The sequence below is a fragment of the Crocuta crocuta genome, unplaced genomic scaffold (genome assembly GCF_008692635.1).
Source record: "Crocuta crocuta isolate KB4526 unplaced genomic scaffold, BGI_CrCroc_1.0 scaffold427, whole genome shotgun sequence".
Lineage (NCBI taxonomy): Eukaryota > Metazoa > Chordata > Mammalia > Carnivora > Hyaenidae > Crocuta > Crocuta crocuta.
In genome coordinates, this window is record NW_027533273.1 from 2130222 (window position 1) to 2144810 (window position 14589).

Below are 14589 nucleotides of genomic sequence, written 5' to 3' on the forward strand. Positions count from 1 at the left end.
GTGGAATGAGGCTTCTGTCCAATGTTACTCCATCTCTACACCCCAGTGGCCATTACATAGCATATATCTCATATTAGCATAGTAAATTGCACAATTTGTGAGTTGGTTGGTTTGGATACATATTCTTCGGTCTCTGGGAACTGAAAGGGGGAAAAAACAAGTCTAATCCAATTGGAGCTTATACGTTTTAAAAGAGGGGTTTTTAACCCTATGACATAGCACGATGTTCCCCAAATTTACCTGTTGATTAAAATGGTGAGGGATGTTGTTATAGAAACAAATGCCTAGGCTCTCCTTTGGACATTCTGATTCAGTGGAATGGGAAATAGTGGAATATTCAGTGGAATAGGGCCTGAAAAAGAATTTCAGCAAGTGCCACAGGCGATCCTTATCCTGAAAGAGGTTTGGGCAAAGCTTCTGTGGTGGAATCAGAGAAACAGCTCTAGATACAATCCTAGTTCTGCTATTTACTAGCTGTGTGATCCTGAGCAAACTGCTTAACCTCCTTGCACCCCTTAAGTAACAAAGGTACTGTGTGGGATGTTCAGGGAGGATTAAATGTGAGCGGGTATGTGGTCACATCCCTCTGACTTCTCTGGGGCTTTTAGCCTCCTTCATGGACTGCGAGATCATGACCTGAGCCGAAGTCAGACCCTTAACCAACCGAGCCACCCAGGTGCCCCTCAAGCTTCACATTTAGAGCAAAACCTTGCTCTTTGCTCTAGGTCTGGGAAGCCTTTTCTGTCTTGCTCCCCTCCCACCCCATATACTTCTAGAATAGGGGAATGTACTCTTGTGTTCTGTGGAATGGTCTACAGAAGTCCTTCAGACTTTCTGCAAAGTTCAATTTGAATGTCATTAAAAAAAATTTTTTTTAACTTTATTTATTTTGAGAAAGGGAGAGAGAGAAAGAAGGAGCATGTGGGGTGGGACAGAGAGAGAGAGAGAGAGAGAGAGAGAGAGAATTCCAAGCAGGCTCTGCACTGCTAGCTTAGAGCCCAGTGTGGGGTTCGAACTCACAAGCCTGTGACATCATGACCTGAGCCAAAACCAGCAGTTGGATGCTTAACCAACTGAGTCACCCAAGCACCCCTGAATGCCATCTAAATATACTTTTAATTGTTTAAAAACATGTATAAAGCAGTACCTGGTCAAAAGTATTCTAGACCAAATTCTTAAAAAAAAATTTTTTTTTAATGTTTATTTATTCTTGGGAGAGAGAGAGGGAGAGAGAAAGAGAAAGAAAGAACGAGCAGGGGAGGGACAGAATGAGACACAGAATACGAAGCAGGCTGTAGACTCTGAGCTGTCAGCATAGAGCCAGATGTGGGGCCCGAACCCATGAGCCATGAGACCATGACCTGAGCCGAAGCTGGACACTGAACATACTGAGCGACCCAGGCACCCCCATCCTACACCAAATCAAACCAAAATCAAACATGCTGGAGACTACCTCCTCATTTGCGGTTGGCAGGTTACTCATTTTGTGCAGATTTTGGATAAAACTTCTTCTGCTCTCTCTGTATATATTTGAAGTTCTTATAAATTTGTCTTTGATAAAGAAGGTGATAGTTCTAAGCTGCTCTTTTATTTGTGTATATATATTTTTTTGTTTTCTGGTTTAAATCTAGACCACCAATGACAAAATTTAGGCCTGACAATGTTATGGTGGTGAGTTCCCCGTCACAGCCTAGGGACACGGCTCTCACATGTCCAGAAGGCTAAATGCAGCTTCTTGAAGCATAGTTCCTCAGGTGGCTCAGTCAACCGGGTAGTGATAAGTGAAAGCACAACATGGCCATCATACCTTTCTTAGATAGTTTTTGAAATTCTTTTTTTTTAAGTTTATTTATTTTGAGACAGAGAAAGAGAGTGTGGGAGGGTCAGAAAGAAAGGGAGGGAAGAGAGTGCCAAGCAGGCTCCATGCTGTCAGCGTAGAGCCTGACATGGAGCCTGATCTCAACTGTGAGACCAGGACCTGAGCCAAAATCAAGAGCTGGATGCTTAACTGACTGAGCCACCCAGGTGGCCCTGAAATTCTTTTAAATTTGGGGGACTTGTTTGCTTTTTAAACATGAGATAAGGAAAGTCAAGCAGTTCTTAGAAATTGTTAGTGATTCAGCTTTGAAATAAGAATTTCCTAATTCTTCTCTTTTGGAGTTCTGGATTAGTTTCATTGTAAAGTATTCTGAGACTATACAATTAACTTTCTTTTAAACTCTTACCCTTTCCGCCCTTACATATCAGTGAGGATGTTCTGTGTACTGTATACTGAGATAAACTATAGAAAGAAAATGGATCCTGAATCTGACTAAGCAAGCAATTGGCGTCCTTAATCTGTACATTCTAATTTTTACTGTTTTAGTTGACTTTATAGTAAGTAAAGACATTTGAACTAAAACAATTTAAAATAATAAAATAACACTTTTACCTTTTTGATGATATAGCATTCTACTTTAAAACAGGGTATATCTAATTAAAAAAATTTTAAATCCACACTCTAAAAACATTGTAAGTGGAAGGTCCCATACCTACTCCAACAAAGCTGTAATAGGCTGGCTCATGGAGAAAAGGCAATCAGAAGCTGTTATCACATAAATCACACAAAGTGGTGGTCAATGGGTTTTAGAGACAGACATTCCTTTTACATCAGATGCAAACATTGGTAGCATTTCTTGTTTTAAGTACCTGTTTGGTCCATTTCTCTAATACGAACTTCTGGATCCCAGCAGTTCTCTTGGACCACTCTGAAGACCTTCCCATCTTTCAGCATCTTTGCTTCTCCCTAGGACCGAAAACTCACATCAGCAAAAGGTGACCTAAGCTTGCTTATTCGTCCTTGTATGCTTTGGAACATGGTTCTCCCCTAATGTTTTTAGGGGTTTTTACTTAATCCTCAAAGAAGTAGAAGTCTGTTCATTTAACAGGCCTCAGCTTTTCATCCTCATGTCTTAATGTTGTCTTTGAATCAAAGAGGTGTGTTCTGTGAGTGTCTGTGGCTGGGCACAGAGAGAACAAGGTCATGGCCATAGCCTTTTGGGGCTGCATACTGAGGATGCCTGGTTACCTTGCTGATCTGAACTACTGGCTACAAGACCTGAGAGGATGGGCCAGTGTCTGGAAAACTCCAGATGCATAACATTTTAGATTTGGAAAGGGCCTCTAAGATAGACATCTAGTCCAACTGTTTTGTTTTATAGAGAAGCAACAGATGGATAGTGACAGTAAATGATTTATCTAACAGAGCAGGTCTCACTGATATCAACACCTGCGGTAGGAGGCGGGCAATGAAGTGAATCACTTTAGTAGCATGTATGAAATTTGGTGCTGAGCTGCTGGCTTCCACCAGGCATCATGTCTACCTGTGTACACTATGTTTAATACTCAGTGCAGGGGGTCCTCTAAATTGGACTTCCACTTAATGATGCCTAAAAAAAGGGAAAGGTCTGATCCAGGCCTCTAAAATTAGAGTGATCAGGTACAAATTGCCATTCTACCACTTACTCTGTAGCTTTGAGCAAGTAAAAACCATCTGTGAGACTCAGTTTGCTTATCTTTAAAATAGGAATAATAATGGTACTTACCTTAAAGGGATGTTGTAAGCATGGAATGGATAATCCATATAAGGTACTTAGTGGAGTATCTGACACATGTTAAGTGTTAGTTATTTTGAGTATTTGCTATTAATGATGTATGGCTAATTAGAGACTAGGCTATCTCCTGATATTCCCCTGCTTTGAGGTTACACCACCTCTGTGCTGCTTCAGGGCCTCGGGCTTGCCTTTGGGCCCTATATGATATCACCTAGTGGGCATGTGGTGATCAAAGGCCTTATGCTCTGCTTGGTGGAGTCCTCTGCCCTCCTTGATCTTGGCCTGATCTTGGTCTTGGCTTGATCATGATTTGCATACAAGTTTTGCCACAGCTTCCTTCTCCACTCTTCTATTCCATGGATAAGACCTTCCCTGCCTCCTCCCTGGAGAAAGCCAACTACTTTTTACTGGCAGCTCATTCATATCTGGCATGCATAAGTAAGACCTCACATCCATGTTTTCATTTCTTTTTTTAAAATTTTTAATGTTTACTTATTTTTGAGAGAGAGAGAGGGACAGAGTGTGAGCATCGGAGGGACAGAGAGAGAGACACACACAGAATCTGAAATAGGCTGCAGGCTCTGAGCTAGCTGTCAGCACAGAGCCTGTTTCTGATGGCTGTGGGAAAGGTCATTGAGCAAGTGACTTAACTGAGATAGTTGTCTATACCTTGGCAGAGTTGAGTCTCTGGACATCAGAATTGATTTCAGTTCCCACCCCTTGCTGACATTGGAAGCACCTGAACAACCTTCCCAGATTGGGGAATCTCCTCTGAGAATCTTGGTGGAGGCAGGTCCCAGGCTGCCTTTGATAAAGCCCCAAAGCTACGATACTTGCTCTCCGTGCCCCAAGCTTGACCTGTCAATGCTTGGGTTTTAATCAAGAGCAAGTGATGCAAAAAGACAGGATCAGTGAATTTATTCTGCCAGTGGTGCCAGCAGTGGTGACATGCTGTGTCCGTTGGCACTGGTACCATTGGCAGTGTCCAGTGTCCAGCTGGGAGCCAGCAGCCCTCGCCAGGCTAGTCCTGTGGTGTGGTATTGGCTACGGCTTCAATCACCTGCACATCTTATGAGTGTGGTTCCCCAGGCATATGCAATTCTTTTTTTTTTTCTAATAGTTTATTGTCAATTAGTTTCCACATAACACTCAGTGCTCATCCCCACAAGTGCCCTCCTCCATGCCCATCCCCTCTCCCCCCCACATCCATCAGTCCTCAGTTTTTGTCATCATTCAAGAGTCTCTCATGGTTTGCTTCTCTCCATTTCCCCTACCATTTCCCCCCTTCTTCTCCCCCTTGTTACTCCGTCAGGTTCCTCCTAATCCTCCTATACGTGCAAACATATGGTATTTGTCCTTCTCTCAGGCATATGCAATTCTTGAGGGGCTTAAAATACTTGCAACAAGTTTCTTTTATGCTTAAACTAACCATTGTTGGGTTTTGTTGTTTGCCACAAAGAATCTTGAATGATACTGATTGCACAAATAGAATATAGGAACACATGTCTTCCCATTTGGTGAAGAAGGGAGGGGAGAGGAATGATGGTAAAAGAAAAAAAATCAAAAAATAAACTTTTATTTGGCAAATTAGAGGCTTTTTCTAAAATCCTAAATAGGAAAGCTTAAACACCATAAAGTAACCAGAATAGCAGAGTGCTAGAAGAGCATGCATTCTGACGGACCTGGGTTTAAATCTCATGAAAATACTTACTAGCAGTGGAATTGGCCAAGTTAGGGGATTTCTGGGCCAAAGACTCACTTTTTCTATCTGCAAAATGTAGACAATTATATTTGTCATGCTTATGGCCACCCAGCATCCTTGGAACACTTTTGTGTGTGAAGAAAGTTTATGAGGGAGATTCGAGGCTTCACTTTCCCAGCCTTCCTTGTAGCAAGGGTACTAACATGCATGCAAAAGCTACCTTCTGGCATGGATGCTATCTGAGGTATCAGCCATGGCAAGAGCAGAAATGGCAGCACTTTGGTCTCTAGTCTCAGCAGAATCAGCATGAGTGTGAGCTTCCTGTCTGTGGCCAGAAGAGGCAGCATTTGCATCTTTGTTGGGGCAGCCCCCTCCCCCCCCGCCCCTCCCCTCCCGGTATGATTGGACATTGTGCATGTTAGCACACCCTCTGGGATCGCCCTTGTGTCCTCCCAGGAGGTCTTTCCACTTAAACAAGCTAGAGTGGGTTCTGTGGTTTGCAGCTGAGAACACTGAGTGAAACAGAAGATTCAATAATAGAATGTTTAAAAAATTTTTTTGATGTTTATTTTTTTATTGTGTGTTGGTTAGGGGCAAAGAGAGAGGGAGACAGAGGATCTGAAGCGGGTTCTGGGCTGACAGCAGAGAGCCCAGTGCAGGCCTTGAACTTATGAACCGTGAGATCACGACCTGAGCCTTAACCAACTGAGCCACCCAAGTGTCCCAATAATAGAATGTTTGTAAAGAACTTAGCACCAGGTCAGAACACATGCTCAATTATTTTGGATGAAATTTTACTGTATATTATCAATGGCAGGGGAAGAAACTGGGTTTCTCTGGGAGATGCATGAGTAAGTTTTGGTTACAGACAAAGCAGAGCACATTAAAGCAGAAATGAGTCATTTAGTTCAACACTTGTGTCTTATAGATGCAGGGACTTATCATACACTGAGTTGGTTTAGAGTGGGGATAAGACCCAAGTTTATGGAACCATTTTCCATACCACCACACTGACATTGGTAATTTGTGTCTATCTAGTAGGCAAAGGTTAGTTACTATCATTTCCTAAACATTCTGATCTTTTGAGGGGATTGTACTCATTGCATGGCAGGAGAATCAGACTTACTAAACTTCTCCTCCACTTTCTTCCTGTTGGATCCATGGTAGGGCTAATGAATGACAGCATCTGTCAATAGAACTCTTTCCGACTGTAAAGTACCACAGAGAAGCAGTGGTGTGTCATAGTAGGCTCCTAATTCTCATTGTTTCTTCAGCCAGAATTTTGGGACCTGACAGCCCTTGTAAAGAATCAATTCCTGATCCCTCTCACTTTACATTTGGGGACCTAGTATCCTTTCAGGGCTGCAAATGTGCCTCAGAAGGCAGCACTTGGTGCTGGGGGTGGGACAGAGGAGTCTCTTGGGTTATGTTTTTAACATTAACATCAGTATCAACCAAGATCTTAAACTAAACTAATAACCAAGTCAGCTGCTCTAATTTATTCATTTCCTCCTTTCCTCCCCCCCCACAAAAAATTTCATTTTTCTAAACTGTCAAAAGAAAACAAATTTTCTTTCTTTCTTTTTTTTAAAAAGAGTTCCCCAACCAACAACCGCCACCAGGAAAAACCATTTCAAATATACCTCTAATGTTTTTAAAGCTAGAGCACAATGTCATTATAGAAATCATGGTATTGCAGGAGTCAGGAGACCAGGATCCTATGTGTAAACACTTAACCTCCCAGAACCTCAGACTCTAACTATAAAATAAGGGTTTAGAGTAAGTGATGTCTAAGGTCTCTTCCCAGGATGGTGTGATGTGCTGCTCACATCCTCCTGCAGGAATAAAAGACCTTTTCTCCCAGCTTCTGGGAGTGTTGCCAACAGCTCTGGGCTATCAGCCCCTATGGGGAGATAGGAAGATTGCCTCAGCTGAAAAGAGTCACCTCCCTCCCTCCAGGTCCTCCTTCATTTCCAGGGCAGCCCACTTCCAATGACTGATTGACACAGAGGTATAAAGGCCCCTCTCTTTTGTCCTCCTGCACCCCCAACTTGGGACAATTCTGAAGGTTAGCTTCAGAGCTCGTTGTAGGGTTGGCTGAGGCTCCACTGAAACATCACAGCTCAACATTGCCTTCTGTTCTATCCTGCTTCATCCTCTTCACCACCACCCCCACCCCACCACTGGTGTCCATTGTCCGACATTTCCTGATAAACCTCCTGCATGCTAATTTCTGCCTCAGAGTCTGATTTCCAGGGACCCTAATCTGTGACACTTCTGGTTTTCACATTCTAATTCTTTTTCTTAATTTAAAAAAATTTTTTTTTTTTTTTAAATTTTTGGGAGAGAGAGTGAGTGAGGAAGGGGCAGAGAGAGACCAGGCTGTCAGCACAGAGCCCAATGTGGGGCTCAAACTCAAGAACCTCGAGATCATGACCTGAGCCAAAGTCAGATGCTTAACTGATCGAGCCACCCAGGTGCTCTTCACATCCTAATTCTAATACTATCCACAAATAAGTTCAAATATGGCTGGTATTTCCAATGACTGGTATTGCATGTATCATTAAAAGTGTGTTTTCTTTTTTTTAAAGTTTATTTTTTTAATCTTGAGACAGAGGAAGAGAGCACAAGCTAGGGAGGGGCAGAGAGAAGGACACACTCAGAGAATCTGAAGCAGGCTGAGCTGTCAGCACAGAACCCAACATAGTGCTTGAACATATGACCTGTGAGATCATGACCAGAGCTAAAGTTGGATGCTCAACTGACTGAGCCATTCAGACTCCCCTAGAAATGTGCTTTCAGACTCAGTGTTTCACCACCAGATTCCCATTCTTCTCCCCTTAACCCCAATGCCATCAGGCTATCCCTCTGCACCACACAAGCTTCTGAGCTGGTCGGGTTTGATTAATGGTTTTAATCAGTTTTGGCCATGATCCTACATTAAGAAATGTATTTTCCATTGTGACCTATTACACCAAATATATCTATTTATATAGATACAAACTGAGACAAAAGTTTCATGAAACAATATTTACTCTTACAATGAATGCATTCTGCTATTCTCTTTTGTAGTCTATTTTATTTTTTAAGCTTCTCTAGCCCACTGCATTGGTATCATGACTCACTATTGTGTTGCAGCCCATATTTTCAAACACTGACTAGATGATCACTAGTCTTATGGTTGTACAATTCTTTGATTTCATGAAAATTGCCCCTTGTCTTGGGCTTTTCACCTCTCCTAAAGTCCCTTACTATTTTTGTTTCTTTTGCTCAGTTAGCACAAAATTATTGCTGTCTGTGTGTTCTTTATCCACTTGAGTGGCTTCCTTGCTCCCCAGTGATGAAATGAGAGATAATAGAAAAAATATTTATTGGTCTCTGCCCCTAGTTCCTGGCACAAAGCTCCTGAAACTTTTGTAATGTCTTAAGTGATAAGAACCCTAGGAGCATCTCTTACTTTAGTATTTGGTCTTTGGACCCCTGACATACGCTGCTAAAACCCTTGTAAATTCCTAAGTGGTAGAGCACTAGGAGCATCTTTTGTTCTATTGATGTGACTCTGGGTAGACTTCTGGATGGCTTCTGGATGGGGGCTAGTCATCAGAAAGACCAAGCCATGATGAGAAGCTTAGAATTTCCAGTCCTCCCACCACTTCTAGAAATGGAGTTAATAATTGAACATGCCTACATGAGAAAGCCTCCATAAAATCCCAATAGCATGGGGTTCTGGGAGCTTCCAGGATGGAGAACACATCCACAAAGGGAGGATGAATGCATCTCAACTCTATGGGGATGGAAGGTCTGTGCTTGGGACACAGGTGAAAAACTGGGTGGGTCTTTCTTTCTTTCTTTCTTTCTTTCTTTCTTTCTTTCTCTTTCATATTTATTTATTTTTGAGATAGAGCATGAGCAGGGGAGGGGCAGAGAGAGACGGGGACAGGACCCAAAGCAGGTTCTGTGCTGACAGCAGAGCCCAGTGTTGGGTTCAAACTCAAGAACTTCAAGGTCATGACCTGAGCCAAAGTCAGACCCTCAACTGACTTAGCCACCCAGGTACTCCAGGTTTTTCTTTATAGGGGAAATAATTTTGAGAGCAGGAACCCGATGAGATCACGTAGAATAGAATGTGTGAAAATGCTAAACAGTTAGAAATCATGTGTATGTGTGTATGGAGGCATACACATGCATATGTTTATGTGCACATGCACACATAGGTCTGTATTTGTATTCCCAAGGGCCTGAAGAGCACTCAGTGGATGTTTCTCGATGCTTCTCACTCATGGATTTGTAAAGGACCCTATGTCTACCCTCTGAAATGCCCACAGGTGTTCTCCCCCTACCCACAGCTCTTAAAGGAGACCATACAAAATGGCTTGTTACCTATACTTTTATAAATACTCAACCAAATGACAAATTGTGTGTTTTAGTTCTGAACAAAGCTTAATTCATTCTAAGAACAATGAAAAACCAAAGGCTAAGAAGAGAAATACATGGGGAAGACCAGAGAAATGCTTTGGAAAGATTTTTCAGAGGATAAGAGTCTCCGAGGTAAATCAGTCATGGAGGCTACAAAATATTTGTTCAAAGAAATGTGGTAGAACAAAGAGAAATTTCTACCCCCAAATTCTGGATTTTCTCATTGCTTAGCCTAACTTCCGTATTTATATACATTTGCATGCTGTTTTTCCAGTGACTGTAATCCCTGACCACTATAATTATGATAAATACGGATCCAGTTCTGTTGTGTTTTGACTTGTTTTTGAGAGAGAGGGAAGAGTGTCCCTGTTTTGTTCTATTTAATTGTATCCAGTTTTGCCGGAAATATGTAGGTAGTAGATACGAAATGTTTTCATTCCTGTTCTCTTTAGGAGATTTACTGTTTATGCAATCTCTTGACATGAAAACAAAATGAAATGAAAGTCATTCAAATGCAGCACCAAGGTTACAAACTGGACTTCAACATCCATCACAGACTGTCCAGTCCTGCACTTGGGGCTTCCCAGTAGCCTTGTGATCAGCTCCACTCAGACTCTTCTCTTCCTTAGGGAGATTTAAGGTTAGCTGAGATCATCAGCTCCTGGACTAGGACTAGCGCTTTTAATGGGAGAAGTGTAGCACAGTGTCTAAACCAGCACTTAGTGGGCATTCTTTAATGAAGGTGAAAACGAGTTGCCCCAGAGATTCTGGTGTTCAAAACTCTTTGTTCTCCACTGCCTTCAGGATCAAGTACAAAGACCTAAACCTGTCCTTCAAGGCCCCGTCTGATGAGGCTTCTGCCCACCTCTCTAGCTTCTTCATACCACCTTGGCTCCCTAAACTCTACTGGTCTCTGTTCACTTTCCACAGAGCAGTCAAGATTGTCTTTTTAAGCCATTAAGACCCTCAGAGAAGTTGTGTTGTGTTGAGAATAAATCTGGACTCTGTAGCACATCCCCAGCCTCCCTCCATGATCTGGCCCCTGCCTACCTCACCAGTCTCATCTTCTATTGTCTTCTTCTTTCACTACATTTCAGCCACATTCCCTTCCTTTCTGTTCCTTGAACAAAACTCTTTCTCACTTGGTGGGCTTTGCAACTGCTATTCCTCATCCAAGGACACTTGCCCAGGCTTTTCCTTCCCGTCATCTAAGTCTTAGCTGGCTCCCTGAGCAGCCAGCCTGGTGAATCTTCCTCACTCACTCCCAACCACAACACTGTTTTTCATTCCATTCTCTCTAGTGATCACATGTTGACCCCTAGAATTTGAGCACCATGAGGGCAGCAAGTATCTCAGACTGGCTCACCATCATATTTCTGGTGTCTAGACTGGTGGGCCTACCACAGAATAGGTGTTGATATAAATCACTGAGTAAGCGAATGAATGTCTGAGCCAGTGGTTCTCAAACTTGAGTAAGCATCAGAATCAACCAAGACCTGTCAAAACACAGATTACTGTCCTGACCCTCAGAGTCCCTGAGTTGGTAGATCTGGGCTGAGACCCCCAAATCTGCATTTCTCCCAAGTTACCCCTGCGCATGGTAACTGTGCCTCCCCAGACCACAAGTCCTCAAGGGCCTGTCCCCCAGGGCCTGTCTGTGTCCAATGGGAAGCTCAGGAATGTTCCCTCTGAACTCCTCCAGAGCAGAAGATGCCTCTGAAAGTGAAGTCAGACCTGGCCTCTGTGCAGTGCTAGACTTCAGCTCACTCTTAGGCCTCGTTAGGCCTCACTCTTAGACCTGCAGAATGCTTTGCCCCAGCCCTTCCTCCTCTTGCTTTTCCTCTTATCAAACTCAACTCTTAATAGTGATGGCTTTTTCTCCTCCTTGTCTCCAGTGTTTAATTTCTTCAGCTTGTGCTCAAACCTAAACTATGCTGTTTATTTGGTTGGCTTTAATATACTGTAATAACCTGTGGAAGGAGCCCAGGTCACTTCCTTGAGGCAGAGCAATAAATGCTAAAATTGATTCTAGGGCAGGAAAAAAAGAAAAAAAAAGATTTCTTAATGGCTTCTCAAGTTGCAATTTTAACTTCCTAAATGCTTCTTTTTGAAGTCACCCTCATTTTTCCTAGTAATTTTGAGGAACTCAGTGCTGCTCCCTTGCCTACTACAAAGTCAACAAGAGGACCTGAGTTGAGCTCCATGGAGGCCTTCCTGCAAGAACATCTCAGGCTCAGGATGTCCCTGGTCCAAAGTATATACACATTTTGGGAGAAACTCACCTTGCTGTGATGTTGAAGCTGCACCCAGCCTCCATAGCCGAATCTCTGTGGAGGAGAAGCACAATTAGGCTGGAGGAACAAAACAAAGGATTTTTTTGATCCTGGCAAAGGATCCTGAGGTCCATCCTTTCAGGTTATCACCTTCTCATTTTCTCCCCCAACGCCTATGTATCACTTTTTCAATATTGATATTTAAGTAAATTTACTTTTTTTCCTCAAATATATTAATTTAGGAAGAAAATTCTGTATCATAGAAATGTTAGTTTTATGTAGGTTGCAGTTTTTAAATGAAGATTAACATTGGGGTGCCTGGGTGCTCAGTCGGTTGAATGTCCAACTTTGGCACAGATCATGATCTTGCAGTTCCTGGGTCTGAGTCCTGCTTCAAGCTCTATGCTGACATCTTGGAGCTTGGAGCCTGCCTCAGATTCTATATTTCCTTCTCTCTCTGCCCCTCTCCTGCTTGTGCTCTATCTCTCTCTCCATCTCTCTCTCTCTCTCTCTCTCAAATATAAATAAACATTAAAAAAATTTTTTATGGGGTGCCTGGGTGGGTCAGTCAGTTAAACTTCCGACTTCGGCTCAGGTCATGATCTCACGGTCCATGGGTTTGAGCCCCGCATCGGGCTCTGTGCTGACAGCTCAGAGCCTGGAGCCTGTTTCAGATTCTGTGTCTGCCTCTCTCTCTGCCCCTCCCCAGCTTGTACTCTGTCTTTCTCTGTCTCAAAAATAAATAAAATGGAAAAAAAATTATTTAAAAAAATTTTAAATAAATAAATGAGGATTAACATTACAAGATACTTGTTCATGGAATGCCTGGGTGACTCAGTCAGTTGAACTCTTGATTTCAGCTCAGGTCATGATCCCAGGGTTGTGGGATCAAGCTTCACATTGAGTGTGGAGCCTGCTTGGGATTATTGTCTTTCTCTTTCTCTTTCTGCTTCCCCCCCTCCCCCGCCACTGTCTCTCTGTAAAATAAAATTTAAAAAACATACTTGTTCATGTACCACCTAAAGTCATTTCACGGATCACCAGCAGTACATGGACCATAAGGACTACTCTCTAGGAAACACCATCTTGAACTGCTCTTCAAACCATAGGTTGCAGTCCATGAGTAGTAGTAGATCAGGAAGTCAGTTTAGGGGATAGTGACCCAGACATTCTAAAACACAAAATAGTTTGTGTAGCAGATGCTGTCAACTGTCAATGTCCCACCTGTCTTCCCTCCCCTTAACATTCCTGTGCATGGCAGCCCTCCTTCACCTACCAGCCCCAGCATTTCTTTGACAAGAGTTTCTCTACTGTCACTGAAGCCAGTTTTGATCGCACCCTTAGAGAAGGTCAGAAGTCCCAGGAAATTAGTGTCCCCATTCCTGGTCCCCCACCAGCCTCCAAATTCCTCAACCAGTGACTGAGGTTGTCTGTATATAAGTACACTGAACACACTGCTTTCCCCACCCCTTGGACGTGATGACTGTGAGATGAGGCACACATTCTACACTTTTCACTGGCTGCCTTGCTTTCCCTGTCTCATTTTTCCTTTTTACTGGCATTTTGTGGGATTACCTCTGAAGTAAATGACTTGTATTTGTTTTTTTTTTTTTAATGTTATATTTATTTTTGAGAGAGAGAGACAGAGTGTGAGTGGGGGAGGAACAGAGAGATAGAGGGAGACACAGAATCTGAAACAAGCTCTAGGCTCTGAGCTGTCAGCACAGAGCCTGATGCAGGGTTTGAACTCAGAAAGGGTAAGATCATGACCTGAGCCGACGTTGGATGCTTAACCAACTGAGCCACCTAGGTGCCCCTTGAAGTAAACTATTTGTATTTGAATCCTTGTTTCAGGGTCTGCTTCTTGGAAAACCCAAGCTAAAAATAGTAAAGGAATGGAATGGAATGGAATGGAATGGAGGAGAGTAGAATAGAATAGAATAGAATAGAATAGAATAGAATAGAATAGAATAGAATAGAATAGAATAGAATAGAATAGAATAGAATAGAAGGATAGGATAGGATAGTTTAGAATAATGTATTTGAGGGGCACCTGCATAGCTCAGTTGGTTAAGCGTCTGACTCTTGATTTCAGCTCAGGAGCTCAGGTCATGATCTTGCAACTGGTGGGGTTGAGCCCCACCTTGGGCCCTGTGCTGACAGTGTAGAGTCTGTTTGGGATTCTCTCTCTCCCTTTCTTTCTGCCACTCTCTCATCTATGCTCGCTCACTCTTTCTCTCTCTCTCTCAAAATAAATAAAGTTAAAACATCCCCTATTATAAAACAAACAAACAAATAAATAAAACCTCATTTTGTTCACTCATTCTTCAGACCCTCATGGAATCCTACCCTTAACCAGCCTTACTAGGGCAGAGAAAATAAAAGTGGAGGACACTTCCAGACTGTGTGAAGCACAGTCTTGAGCATGTGGGGCTGGGCTGGCAAGCCCTAAAGGGTAATGGTGTGGGAGACATGCTGTGGTTGAGTAACACACAAGATCTCTGGGGAGTCTTGAAAAGCACTTATTGGGTCTGATGGTGTCTGAGGAGAGAGGTTGAAAAGAAAGTCTGGGGTCATATTGGAGAAGAACTTCTAGTGTTCTGCA

The 14589-nt window shown here is 42.8% G+C and overlaps 1 protein-coding gene and 1 long non-coding RNA gene across 4 annotated transcripts in view; one reads left to right on the forward strand and one right to left on the reverse strand.

The window, feature by feature from the left end:
* Positions 1–14589, forward strand: part of LOC144218054 (uncharacterized) — a 64142-nt gene that overhangs the window by 44398 nt on the left and 5155 nt on the right. The window lies entirely within an intron of this gene.
* The window catches only part of ACMSD (aminocarboxymuconate semialdehyde decarboxylase), a 55032-nt gene that overhangs the window by 35555 nt on the left and 4888 nt on the right, over positions 1–14589 (reverse strand). The window contains exons 2-3 of one of the 2 annotated variants that reach the window (XM_077747877.1): positions 11994–12038; positions 2689–2785 (exon numbers count right to left, since the gene is read on the reverse strand). In XM_077747877.1, the coding sequence (XP_077604003.1) occupies positions 2689–2785; positions 11994–12038 (142 nt within the window). Of the gene's footprint in view, positions 1–2688; positions 2786–11993; positions 12039–14589 lie in introns of those variants that run through there. The other variant, XM_077747878.1, reaches the window with a different exon arrangement.